This window comes from Papaver somniferum, chromosome 2 (assembly GCF_003573695.1).
Source record: "Papaver somniferum cultivar HN1 chromosome 2, ASM357369v1, whole genome shotgun sequence".
NCBI classification, from domain to species: domain Eukaryota; kingdom Viridiplantae; phylum Streptophyta; class Magnoliopsida; order Ranunculales; family Papaveraceae; genus Papaver; species Papaver somniferum.
The window spans coordinates 82,290,480-82,305,538 of record NC_039359.1 but is presented as its reverse complement, the minus strand read 5'-3'; the positions used below and the strand labels follow the sequence as shown (position 1 = coordinate 82,305,538).

Genomic DNA, 15,059 nt, shown 5'->3' with positions numbered 1-15,059 from the left:
CTCAATTTTGCGAGAGGCACAATATCTAAGCTCCTATTAGCCAAACCCTAGCTTGGTCGAGCTTGAAACAAATAAATCCATCCTTGGTTGCGTCAAAATCCCTAGTATGGAAGAGGTATAATAGAAACCCTAATTAAGCTAATTGTGACTGATTTAAACGGTCCCTGCAACTCAGCGATTGAAACAGTGACTTTTTTTTTCAAAATTGTTTCGTTTTCTGTGATTCATCGTCATCAATTCAGGTGAAAATCTTGATTCAGTTGTTAGTTTGAGTAGCATCTAAACGTTTGTTTCAGTGATTTCTAAAAAACTGAAATCGTCGGAGGAATCATCAAATTCTCGATCGAAATCTGAGATTTCACAAAGGTTTAGATCAGATAATTCTTATGTTCCTCTAAATTTTAGTCCATCAGTTTTCATACCTGATGAGATTATTGATGAGAGTGTTAATGAATGGAGGTTTAGTTTGATTGGTAGACTTGATTTCGTGAAATTAAAGATATCAGTTGCAGAAACTAGTTTAAGGAAACAATGCACTGTTACTGGCAAATGTCAATTTATTCATACTGGTAAAGGATTCTTTATTATCAAACTAGAGAATCAGGTTAATATTAAATTCGTGTATGAGGGTTTCTTGGAGGTTGAATCTCAATATCTAAAGCTTCGATACTGGGAACGAGATTTCAAGCCTGAACAACAAAAATCTTCAAGTGCTTTTGTATGGATGTTATTTCCTGGTCTTAGTATTGAGTATTGGAAAGAAGATATTCTTATGTCCATGGGTAAAGCAATTGGTAGACCAATTCGGATTGATCCTACAACATTGAAAAGATAAATTGAATACTATGCTAGTATCTTGGTGGAAGTTGATCTCTCAAATGAAAATCCAAACAAAGTTGTGGCAGAATCAAAGTATTGTAAATTTGAGCAAGAAATTAGAGTATCTAATCTGCCCAAATTTTGTAGTAAATGCGAGATTGTGGGTCATTTGGTAACTGAATGCAGAGTAGCAAGAAAATAAAAAAATCAAGGTGCTAAACTGAATACACATCAAATAAGGACACTCCCAAAAAAGTTACAATGCAAAACTCAGGTGGCTTTGATATATGTTTTCCTTCTGGTGATAAAAATTTGGAGTCAAACTGTAGTATAGAAGAAGTGGATGCTATAGTTCCACCTATTATGAATGTTACTCCAACAATTGATAAGGAGAAAGGATTTACTGGTCTTCTGGAATCACCTAAGGAGTTTCCTTCTTTATCTGTGGATAAAATTATTGATGTGGGTGCAAGTGTGCATGCTTTACATTCAGTTGTGGAAATTCCTTCTAGTGTAACAGCTGTAGAGCAAATAACAGAACCAGTTGTATCAACTGAGATACTAACTGCTCAAGTCTTATCAACAATAAACACTGAAGTAACAAATACAGATGGCTGGAAGGAAGTAACTGGTACAAATACAAATTTCAGAAAAGTGGATACTTCAAATTCAGGTAAAGGTTTTGTCTCTCCAAGTAAATTTCAAGCACTTATTGAGGTAGCTGAAAAACAGGATCATATTTTTTCTAAAGTGATCAGCAAACCTGTTAAAGGTAAGAATGTTAAAGGTGTTCCTAATGTTATAACTAGAAAACAAGCTAGTACTTCAGTCAAATCAAATGTTAATATGGAGGTACAAGTACTTCTCAAGTAACTCAATCCCATTACTGGAATATCAGAGGCTTGAAAAGAATTCAAGCCAAAGATAAACTGAGAAATTTAGTAAAAAATTTTAGTCCTTCTTTATTGTGGGTAGCTGAACCTAAAATAAAAGTATCTGGTGGTGGAATTAAGAGTTTGAATTTAGTTGGGATGAGTAAAATGATCATACACAATTCTAGTGATACTGCAAAGGGTAATATATGGCTTTTTTGGAATTCTTCTTTATCTAAACCAGTAGTGATTTCATCTTCAAGTCAAGCTATTACTGTTAAAGTGGGTGATGTTATGGTTACTGTGATTCATGCAGCAAGCATTACTGCAGACAAAATAGTTTTATGGGAAGAGATGATAGAAATTAGTCAAATGAACTATCCATGGATGATAATTAGGGATTTTAATGTTGTGCTGAGTTATGATGAAAAAGTTGAAGGAAGAAGACCACTCAGAGTATCAATGCAGGATTTTAGAGACTGTCTAGAGTCTTGCAATTTAATTCAATCCACAAGAACTGGAATCAAATATTCTTGGTGCAATAATAGAGTTGGTAAAAAGAGAATTTTGTGTGATCTTTATAAAGCATTCTATAACCTTAAATGGTTGGAAAAATATGATGGTTGGTCATACAAAGTATGTGTAAAAGGAACATCAGATCATGGTCCCCTATTTGGTTCTATTGTGAATACTTGTAGGCCTGTGAATGCCCCTTTTAGGTATCAACATATTTGGACTTCTCATCTTGGTTTTATTGAAGTGATAAAAAATGCATGGAATGAAGCAAGTTCAGGTAATCCCGCTTTTTGTTTTATGAATGAATTAAAGAGATTGAAACAAATATTGAAAAAGTAGAATTGGGAGGTTTTTGGAGATCTCAGAGTCAAAATAAAGAATACATAAGATTGAGGTACTTGAAGCTTCTCTGTTATCAGATGCAGATCCTGAAAATGTTGAGCTATTAAACAAACTGGTAACAGCAAGGGGGAGACATGAAATTGCTTCTCAACAATATAATGAATTAATGAGGGCCAAGTCAAGAGTGAAATGGATAAAGGAGGGTGGTGCAAATACAACTTTTTTTCATGCAACTATTAAATTAAGGCAATCTCAAAACAATATTACTGAACTGGAAAGCACTGAAGGCAATGTGGTATGTGAACAATCTCAAATTGTAGATATTTTGGTTGATAATTATACAAAGAAATTTGAATATCAGAATATTACAATTCAAGAAGAGATTTTGGATGTAGTTCCTAAAGTTCTAAATGATGAAGATAACAACTTCCTTGATACTGTTCCCACTGCAATGGAAATAAAAGAAGCAGTTTTTAACATGAATGCAAATATTGCTCCAGGGCCAGATGGATTTCCTGGCTGTTTCTACAAGTTTGCATGGGACATTATTGGTGCAGAGTTAATTGAAGCATTACGATTCTGTTGGACTCACATATTTATACCTAAAGGTTTAAACTCTAACTTCCTATTTTTACTTCCTAAAATTCTAGGTGCAAGAAGAGAAGAGCAATTTAGGCCTATTGGTTTAGCTAATTTCATCTTCAAAATATTTACCAGAATCATTACTACAAGAGTAAGTACTATGATTGAAAGACTCATTTCTATTCAATAAGGTGCATTTATTAAAGGGAGGAATATTCATGATAAAATTGTGTTAGCTTCTGAAATGATTAATGAACTCAATATTAAGAGGAGAGGTGGAAATGTTGGGCTTAAACTGGATATAACTCAAGCATATGATTCATTGAGTTGGGAATTTTTGTTTGAAGTACTTAGAAGATTTGGATTTTCTGAAATTGGTATTAGTTGGCTCAGGAAAATATTTGAATCTGCAAAGATCTCTGTACTTGTCAATGGTGGTCCATTTGGTTTTTTTGGTGTTGGAAGGGGTTTTAGACAAGGTGATCCATTGTCACCCATTTTATTCATTCTTGCAGAGGAAGTGCTTCGCAGAAATATATCAAAAATGGTGCAGGAGGGTAAGATACAAGCAATGGTGACTAGAGGTAATTTTCAACCTTCACACTTAATGTTTGCTGATGATATTTTCATTTTCTGCAATGGCCACAAAAAATCATTGGATAACTTAATGAATTTATTGAGTAAATATCAAAATTCATCTGGGAAAGTGGTGAATAGAAACAAAAGTAAATGTTTTGTTGGTGGAGTTTCACATGCAATAAGAATTGAAATAGCTGAATACCTGCAAATGGGATTATCTGAGCTGCCTGATAATTACTTGGGGGTCATTTTAAATCCTGGCAGAGTAAAATCATATCAAGTTTGGGAGATGGTAGAATTAATGGAGAAGATGTTAGCTGGTTGGATGGGTAAGCTATTAGCCTTCTCTGCAAGACTAACTTTAGTTAAGAATGTATTATGTACATTCCCATATATAATATGGCTATTTACAAATGGCCTAAAAATGTTATCAAGGAATGTGAGAAAATTATCATAAATTTCCTCTGTTCTGGAGATCATGCAGTCAAAAAGCTAGTTACTATGAAATGGGATCAAGTTAATGCTCCAATAATGGAAGGTGGTTTGGGTTTAAGGAGATTGGAGGTGATGAATAAAGCTTTGTTAATGAAACTTTTGTGTAAAATTGAAACAAAGGAGGTGGAGTGGACTCAGTTCATGAGAAATAAATACAAGATTAAAAATAATGAATGGATATCATCTTACAGACAATCATCAATTTGGCAAGGAATTAAATGAGTCATTTCAGAGGTGAATGAAGGTAAAAGATGGATAGTTGGAGATGGTAAATCAATATCTGTGTGGCATGATACATGGGTCAAGGAATATTCCTTAATTGAGAGGCACGTTGAAGATGATTATGTACAAATGAATAAGGACTTGAAAGTATCTAATCTAATTGTGGATGGTGTGTGGCAAATCCCTGAGCAAATGTTTAAGTTTTTTGAGAAGAATGAAGTTCCAGCAATTGGTGGTGGCACTGACAAGCTAATATGGGAGAAGGATTTAAATGGAAAGTTCTCTGTTGCCAATGCATCTCAACAGATAAGAAAAAAGTATCATGTGATTCCTTGGACAAAATACATCTAAAAGTCATGTATACACCCTTATACTTCTACAAATCTATGAAAATTTTTGAGAATAGCTTGTGCTACTGAGGAAACTGTAAGAAAAAAAGGTTTCTTGACAGTGTTAAAGTGTTATTTATGTGGTAATGCACAAGATACAACTGATCACATTTTATGGGAGTGTACATTTAACACCAAACTTTGGCATTGGCTGGGAGGGATTTTTTTCTCCTTAAGTCCTTCAAATTTTGAAGACGTTCTGAAATTTGTCAAAGGAAAAAGTGGTGCAATTCAAGAAGTATGGTATAACTCTGCATTTAAGATTATGGTTGAGCTCTGGCATACAAGAAATAAGAAGATTTATGAGAATGAAGAACCTAACCTTGAAAAGTTTAAACAGAGAGTATTATCTTATATAAAGGAATGTAGTATAAGAATGAAAGGATCCAGATGGGGGAATACGTATGATTTACAAATATTACATCACTTAGGAATCACATGGATTAAAACAATCATGATAGATGTAAAACAATGCTTCTTCAAAGTTCCTGGAAGAGGACAAGTTCTCATATGCTGTGATGGTGCATCAAAAGGTAACCTTGGGAATGCAAGGCTTGGTTTTGTGGCAAGGAATAAAAGTGGTGGATGCTTAGGTGCTGCTTCTGGTGGTTTGGGGATTGCAACTAACTATCTGGCAGAAGTAATGGCTTTGGTGGTTGCTGGTGAATGTGTAGTGAAGAAAAGGTATGAGAATGTTTGTTTCAGTCTTGATTCCAAAGCAGTTTTGCTAGCTTTCAGTAATGATAGAATACCTTGGATTGTTCTGAATAGATGGAACAATATTAGAAAATTCATACCAAGAATTACTTTCACAATTCATATAGGGAAATCAACTTCTCTGCTGATAAGATGGAAAAACAGGGTGTGCTTCTTACAAGAGGAACTGTACTGTATTGTGAGAACAAGCCAGAATTTCTGAATCAGCTGGAATGTGAAGATAGTATCTACTTTAGGTTTAGCTCCTGAAAAAAGAGATACATTGGTTGATGTTTATTTTTCTCTGTTGAGTTCTGTGTAACTCTGTTTTATGCTTTGGTTCTCATAATAGCTCAATTAATGGGCTTAGTTTGCTAGGCTTTTGATACAAACTGGGTATTAGAATAAAAAGGTCTTGACCTCATTATAAGTTGTATTTTTGTTTATTTTGGTAATAAAATTACATGATTTAGAAAGAAAAAAAGACTGATTTAGACGGTCTAAAATGGATCTCCGCTATCCAACTTGGCCACCCAACTTGGTCGTCCATACTTCTCGTACTCTGGACCAATCACGACCCTCAAACATGGTTAGACGATCTTATGATTCTCGTCCAAAGTTGTACTGATAAGTCTAACCAAGCGCATGAATAACAAATACGACAGACCAAGGAAGCCGCATACGAGAAATGCATGTTCACACTTCCAGCACTTTGCAACGCCTATTAAGTGTTGTAAAGCCATTGCAGTGCTCGAATTTGAAGCAGACAACACTTACGTGTTGAAGATTTCTTGTAATGACTGTAACACATAATAAATGTTGAAAAAACCGTTGCAAAGTTTAAATTTAAAGCAGACAACGCTTTTCATGCGTCGTGATCATCATAGAAGGCATCTGTAACCTTCCTTAAGTATCGAATTCATTCTACTGTTGCATGTGACTAACTTTAACGATTTTATTTCACATGTCTTGTCAAATTCGACTTACGAAGAGAGCCACACACTGATTATAGTCGACTTTCACGTGAGATTCGCGTGGTAAGCCATATTTCTATGAAACTTGACTTACCATCCGTGATTCACCTAGGGTGCATCTCACACGTGATTAGTTAAGAATATTTATTTTCATGTGACTTCACACACATGTCCTGCTACAAACTTGACTACTTCAATATTAATATATCTTCTTCTTCACTCTTTCATAATCACTCGCCATCTCTCACTGACATTATGAACAAGAAGTGTTTGACTCACTCAACAACCACGTTCGTCTTCAGTTATTATTCAGGCATGTCAACACCGATTGACATGGATGGACTCGCACAGCTTTTCAGACTCATCAATTTCGTCTAGCAGACATGGTCACCAATCAGCCTGACTATGCAAGTCATCTTTGACTTCACATTAAATTAGTATTCTCTACTAAAATTACATGAGACATCAATAATGTCACAAATGAGTGTATGTTCATTAGCGTATTGGTTTGGATGTTTACGAAAATGCGGTGTACCAATACAACCATTACGTGGAAGTGTCAGGAAGAGCGTGCAGTTAACAAGAGTGGAGGAGTAGTGGATGTGCAACCGTCAATATTTCCTAAACAATAGCGACACGATTTTATTCACTTTCAAATGATCTCCTCCTTCTCACTACTTCACGACTTCCACTTCCTACGAGATCAGAGTGTACAATTATGACTATATAAAATAGATTCTTCAATCTATTCAAATCAAGTTATTCAGAACATTATGAACACACAAGACACAACTAACAACTTACGGGCCAGTTTTATTTTCTGATACACAGGCATAAACAATCACATCTCACAGAGTCTACCACTCTGATCCCAACACTTTCTCTGCTTCCCTCCCTAAGACCAACCCTTCTCCTTCCTTTGTGACCTAAGCAAGACTGGAACGACCATTTATTGGTTTAGTCTAGAATTATACAGATTTATTTATCAAATCTAAAGTACTTCCATACAGTACATTTGTTTAGGGTTTAGACTTGTTTATCATCAACCCACCCCTTTTATTCTTTTCACCAGAATTAGTTTTTAACCCATAAATAGGCCTATATGAGAATAAGCCAACAGCTACAATACATCTTTCCTCCACATTGTAGAGGGCCCGAACTCGTGCCCTATATCATAGGGATATGGGAAAAATACGCTTTAGTCCAAAAATCAGTCCAAATGAATGGTTTAGTCCAGTCCGAGTCAACTAGGTACAACTTAGTCCAAATATATGGAAAGTACACTAATAACCCTCATTTACAATTTAGTCCAAGTATTTGCATTTTAGTTCAAAATGACTCATGATGATGTTAGCATTTTTAAATAATATATAAATAATTAAAAACAATTTATCTTTCAAACCGCTCGTCCAAAATTCACAAACTTTATATATTCGAAAATCTCTTTTCGAAATCTACAAAAAGAGTACCCATATGACTAAATAATTTTCACTTTTTAATTTTTTTAATTCACACTAGTGTATAATTATGTACACATGGATAACAATACAAAAAATTCAACATTCATGATATCCAAAATGCTACTCTAATCTGCACATATAGACAAAAATATCAACCACGCCAAGTTCTTGTTGTATAATGGCCGGATTTGCATTGGATGGTTTAACAGTTAACCTGCATCCAGGAAAAAATAATAAAACATAAGAAACCACAACTTGAATAAACCACCAAAAACCACATAATAAACAAAGGAAAGAAAACGATCAAAATAAAAATTTAGGCGATTATTAACTTAAATAGACACAATCCATTTGGACCTAACTGCACAAAATTAATAAGGCCTCATACGATCCCACTACAGTGATTTATGACACTTTACTGAAAAAGAGATTATCAAATGAACTTGTTTCCACTTTCACGTATCAATCACTAATGTTAATGAATCATTAGAATTCGTGAGACTAGACACGATGCACCAATTTGTACACACAACTATAATCTTGTACCTTAAGCACCAATAATAGCAACATAAACACTACCACATGCTTATAGCCCCAAAGTTTCCCTGACAAATCAGTGACATGTTGCAAATCAAAGTGAGACATTCTAGGGTTCAATAAAACTTCCACAACACAAGTAATATAATATCAACGGAAAAAAAGAACCATAACTTTGAAAACATGCATAAATCCAATCATTCACAACCAAACACAAACCTATTTTTCATGGGAATGACACATGTGCACCAATATGTACACCATGGGAAACCTACTTTTTCATGCAACAGATGCACCAATATGTACATCCCTGCTAAACATGCACAAAACAATCACTCGTAACCACCCACAAACCTACTTTGTCATGGAAAATACACATGTCCACTAATATGTACACCACTAGAAAACATGCATAAAAATGATCATTCATAACCACATACAAACATACTTTTACTTGGGAATTCCAAGGTTGCACCAATATGTACACCCCTGCAAAACATGTATAATACCTAATTTTTCAGCTAAGATATCCTAATGCACAAAATCCTATTATCAGCTGAGACCAATATTAAGGTGGGAATCAAAAAAGGAACAAGTATACAATTAGACCAAATACCTTTCATCGTGTTGCAACATCTTGGGTTGCAAGCATAACAACATGAAGCGAGGACCCATCTTTATCATCTTTGACCTTCATTCCCCCTGCAATTGAAAGAAAGAAAAATGTTGAGAATTTGAGACATATATATTTACTAATGATCTATTTCCTACACAATCATTTGATCACATCCACATCAAAAGGTTTTAACGTATGAGATAAGTAAAAGACAAACATAAAAACAAGGATCTAATACTCATGGGTGAACAAATATCTCATAATAACAACATAAACACAACTACATGCATAGCACTGAAAACTACTAGGATAAACAAGCAAAATTGTGAGATAATTAGCTAAAACAAATTCATACCAGAAATAAGAATTATAGTTTCCCTTCCTAACAAATCTTTCACATGTTACAAATCAGATTGATACATATTATGGACCAATACAGGTGTACAACTATGTGCACATTAAAAATCAACTTGTGTGCAATTATGTGCACAATAACGATCAACATGTGTACAATTATGTACACATTAACTAATAGGTGTACAACAACGTTCACATAAAAAGTCAATGTGTACAATTATGTACACATTAAGAATCAACATGTGTACAACTTTGTACACATTAACAATCCAATATAAATACAACTGAAAGTCATATTTTTCATGAGACCTGATTCATTCATAAACAAAATCTGATTTTGTGTAACTTGTTTATAACAGTATTGCAGTTACAAAGTTGAGGTGTTTATGGGTTTGATTTGAGACCATCCATAAAAAAAAATTCTACATTCTTTCTGCTCATTTATGAATGAATGAACCACAACAAAAGTAAAGCCTAATTGATATATCCTAATCAGATGCATTCTAAGTCCATTGGTTGATATATCCTAAAAGTATTTTTGCGATCTAAATGGATGAACTGATGATCATTTGAGGCATTTACCAATGAAGCTGAAGTATAAAGGAAACGAAACCTGACCTTTGATTGCATTTTGATAAAGAACCAAAAAAAATATACAGTCTAAGGATCAACATGTGCACTCATAGGAAATCGACATGTATATAATCATGTGCACGTTAACGATCAACAAGTATACAATTATATACACATTCAAAATCAATAGTGTACAACTATGTGCACATTAATCAACATGTATACAGCTATGTACACGTTAGTTAATGAGTCTTGAACCTGTAATACTCGGGTGGAGCATCAATTTATAATTAGAACAAGAATGTCTGCATGCAATCAAAAGTGCTAAGGCAGCGCATGAGGTCACAATGGTGTACAACTTTTTACACAGCTACAAAATCCTAACAAATCCAACATCCATACAATTAAACATGACATACATCCATGGGAAAGAATAATGGTGTACAACTATGTACACATATATAAAAGTACAAATAAAGGATACTAAACTTAAGATAAAAAAAACTTACCCTAATGATATCCACCATTTATATTTATAATCAGAATAATCAAAAGGAAATCCTCTCTACGCCGTATCCATGTCCAACGGCCTTCATTAACTTCGACCAAGTGATATGTTGGCAATGATTCACGCATCCGCTACAAAAAAGATTGATATCAAAGATGCATCAACGTATAATATATTTATTGATAATCAACATGTGTACAGCTACTTTCACATGAACAATCAACATGTGTACAATTATGTACACATTAACAACCAGCATGTGTATAATTATGTACACATTAAGAATCAACATATATGTATAACTATGTCTACAATCACAATTCAAAAACAAGATGTGCACTAAATGGAAACACAACCATAACCTTACAAAATCGTTTTTTCAATACGTGCACCCGTAAATATCTATGCAGCATAAGCTTATGAAATCAATATTTTCCCTATGTGCACCAATTTGTACACCCAAATTACTTATGCAAAAATAAACTTATGGAGTTATTTTTTCACATGTGCACCAGATTGTACACCCTGGTTATAGTTTTGCAATAATTACTTAGTGATTGTTTAGAACCAGCTCGCTCTATGCTACATTTCTATTCAAGATTCCAATCATCCTTGAAAGAATGCACACACTATAATGATCCATAGTAGTTGAAAGCAATAGATGATATACCTCTTTGATACTGAACTAAATGAAAGCGAAACCTCGTGGCTCTCCTCACTTTGGACCACGAGTGTGCCACAAAAAATCTTCCGACTCGATCCTTTGATGGAGAAAATATCTTGATCAAGACCGAGCTATAGTTATGAATACAAATTCAGCAACTATTAGTACTAGTATAATGGAAGAGAGGGAGGGAGGGAGTGGCACAGACTCAGTTATTCTTTGATCAAGATTATCGATGTATAGCCTTCTTTCAATGAACCCCTATCTGGACACGATGAGCAGCAATGATGAAAGGCAAACGTTAAGAAGCAATAATGATCAATAGTCATGATACAATTTTTCCATTCACCTGAAAGTAATCAATATAATTATGACCATAAGTTTTTTAGCATGACAACCCTTGGTAATGGTAACCATCATTTGTTGTTAATAATGAGTACTAGCGATGACATTATAACAACTATGTACATATTAACAATAAACAGGTGTACAACTATGTACACATTGACAATAAACATGTGTATAATGATGTACACATTATTATTCATCATGTGTACAACTATATACACATACACGACACACGTCAACGACTTCTAATTTGGGTAAATTGGAAAGTGATAATGCTAATGATGCTGAAATCTGGCTCGTTTTTATATAATTATGTACCGTTTATCAACAAACAAACCAAAAAATCAAAAATGCAAAATAAAAGAAACAAACAGAAAAATGAAGACCCTCAATCAATACATTTTGAATGTTTCGTCATGTTTCTCGAGAAAGAATTCCCGATAGTGCAGGTGTCATCAAAGTAGTGGAATCGTAGATGCTTTATAGATCTTGCAATCTTATAGAGATAATGAATATATAGAGTGTTTAATGATCACCCTATTTATTGGAGCATAAGCTTATGGAGTCTTTATTTTCACAAGTGTACTAGTTTGTACAGGCACATATCATGTGGTCACTGTAGTAGTGTGTACACAAACTGGTAAAGACTAAAGACTATGGAGTGTACAAATGGTAAAGTCAAGCTGGTGGCTTATTATGACTAAACTAAAAGTTCCACTCAAACCTTTCACCTATAGTCTCTAAAAACAAAAACAAAAAAAGTTAACAAATAGACAAGGATTCCATTTCACTGATCAGTTATAAATCTATATATAGCGAATAGACATTCATAATTGTCACACTATACCCAGTCATTTTATTGTCCTAACCGGATTCTTAAAAATCAAAACCGGCAACCACACTACAATAGGTTTAAGATTATCCAAATCTTGCAACAGCAACAAGCACATGCTTGCTGGCTAATAAATTAATGAAATCCATTCCATAAAAATATACACAGAAATGCAGAACATGGGGTTCATATACGTCAACATAAAAAATTAAAAAGGCATATTGGGGTCATATACTTGCATAAAAAAATTACTCCCCTGTACAATTGGATATATATCATTCCCATGTTAAAAAAACATGAAGTGGAAGTTGCGCATTTCATACGAGCTAAGCAATTGAGACTAAATGTTATTTATAGTGTCAGTCCAAGTACCAATTTAAATATCCAAGTAATATCTCAGTGAGTAAATATCCACAGAAAAGAGATGACTAGATGAGACCAACAGTAGCAAGATTCCACTTGAAATCTGCGGTCATATGGAAGCGCTCATATTCACCTACCAGTGGAGATAAGCACCACTATTTTGGAAAATATGTTTATAGAGGTTTAAAGACTGTTAACAAATAAAACTATATACAAGAAAGGAAATAAAAAAATAACTTACCATGTCTGTGTTGCAGAGAAGAAACGCCATAAAAAAAACGATACAATCACCCATCTCTTTGGCAAGTGACACCAAGGATATGATGAAACTTGTGTACTCTATCCTACTATCACAACTCCATTTGCCACATCTAAAGCACTCAACGGATCAAAGGGTCCCTTTATTTCATTTAAGAGTAGTACGTCGGGTAAAGTTTCAGAAAATACCAGCACATCCATGATAGAAGTTATGAGGCATACCCTTTTGAATGGATGACTAGAAGGAATTTTTACTCTCTTTGTTTGATTTGGTTATCCCTTTCGCTTCTATTCTGGTAAATAAAATCATTGTAAACTATGTTTGTTGCTTCAGTCCATCCGAATTACGATTAAATTTAATTTACAGTGGAGGTCAAAACTTTGAGATATATATACACAGAAATGAACTACGAACCTGATATTAAGTGTTTAATTGTTGAGAAAACAAAAAATGAACAATCAAGTGTAAAGACTCATCGTAGATACATCTTATGTCATCTATTGTTTTGTTTGATTCCTATAGTTTCCTTCTCAAACAACTCAATTCCTACGACAACAAGTGAACTGAAGTTTTCGCAACAAATGCTAATCCGACAAGCAACAATTAATGAAATGATCATATAAGGATATAAGCACATGAAAATCCTAAATACATAAAAAAAATAAGATTAATGAAATCTAAAAGCAGAAAAAGTGGAAAATAAACATTTCTCGTGAAATTGTTGTCAAAATTTGTCAAACTTTTTATCCCAATACAGCTATTAAAATGAAATGATTATAGATCTAAACTCTAATGATAAATCGGATACGAAATTCGAACTGAAATCAAAGTAACTAGGTTTTTGAAACCGCAATGCTTTTCCGAAATCAATTTCGAATTCGATAAATTAACATTTTCATCAAATTAAATAGTAAGAACAGACTGAACTTATATGTTATGTCACTTTGATTGATAAACTCTTCGAAATAGTTTTTATCTCATAAACCTTTCCCCTCAATTTAAACTTCAAAGAAATACACTGATGATGATGATTTAGGTTTTTAAGTAGAATCGAATTGAGAATGTGCTTGTTTGATTCTCTGAATTTTGTTTGAAGACTGAAATTTCATTTGGACGTTATCGAGCGAAGAAGATTAGGTTTCAAGAATTTTTATTCTTTTGGGAGATGTTTCGAAAATGGAAATGAAGAAAAACTGAACTCCCACTCTCGTACCTACTGATATGGGTATTTTTGTCATCAGAAAAAACCATTTTGGACTGAATCGTTCTTAAAAGGACTAACCCGTACCAGATTTTGCAAATTTGGATCTCCTAGTACTAGGCTTGAGAGGAGAGGACTAGAGTGTCCAAAGCCCAACAACTTTGGGATTAAATGTTAATTTCTACTAGGGAGATACCCGTAAGTGGCACCAAACTTCGCCCAACCTTGAAAGGAGATACCTGTATAAATGGTCAATGTTATGTAGAGCCCCAACTTGCGCCATACACATGGAGGGTACACGTTGAGGATAATAGTCCGAAAAAGACCAATCCCTAGCCTAGATCCTCAATATAAGTGAAAGGGACCACTCCATTCATTGCCAATTAGTTTTTAGTTGCATACTCCACATTCTATTATAGAAATTATGTCAACAATATAATACTCTTTCTGTCTAACAATAGGTGACCTAGTTCAAGTTTGCACAATTTTTTAAGCAATAATTTGAGAAGAGTATTTTTAAGTATTTATTTTCTTCTAATTATACCCTTATAGTAATTAGTAATATTAAGAAATGATTTATCTCTCAAATTATACCATGCATATTCGTAAATTTTATACCATTAAAAAGCGTTTTAAAACACCTGCATAATGAATATAAATATGATTATCAAATTATACGTATTTCTTATACTAACGATAATTAATTAAAAGAATATCTTTAGAAATATTCTCTTATTTAATGATATAGGTCACATGTTAGTGGAAATTCTTTTTAAAAATGGATAGGTCATCTATTGTGGGACAGAGAGAGTGTTACTTATTCGTCCTCATGTCATATATATTTATAATGCGACT

General features: G+C 33.8%; 1 protein-coding gene across 1 annotated transcript; it reads left to right on the top strand.

The window, feature by feature from the left end:
• Window positions 1-1,080: 1,080 nt before the first annotated feature.
• LOC113351500 lies at window positions 1,081-4,427 on the top strand. The gene is made up of 5 exons (XM_026595471.1): window positions 1,081-1,688; window positions 1,775-2,484; window positions 2,627-3,157; window positions 3,323-4,039; window positions 4,195-4,427. Exons 1-5 carry the CDS (start codon window positions 1,081-1,083, stop codon window positions 4,425-4,427), a joined length of 2,799 nt encoding a protein of 932 aa, XP_026451256.1.
• Window positions 4,428-15,059: the final 10,632 nt, after the last annotated feature.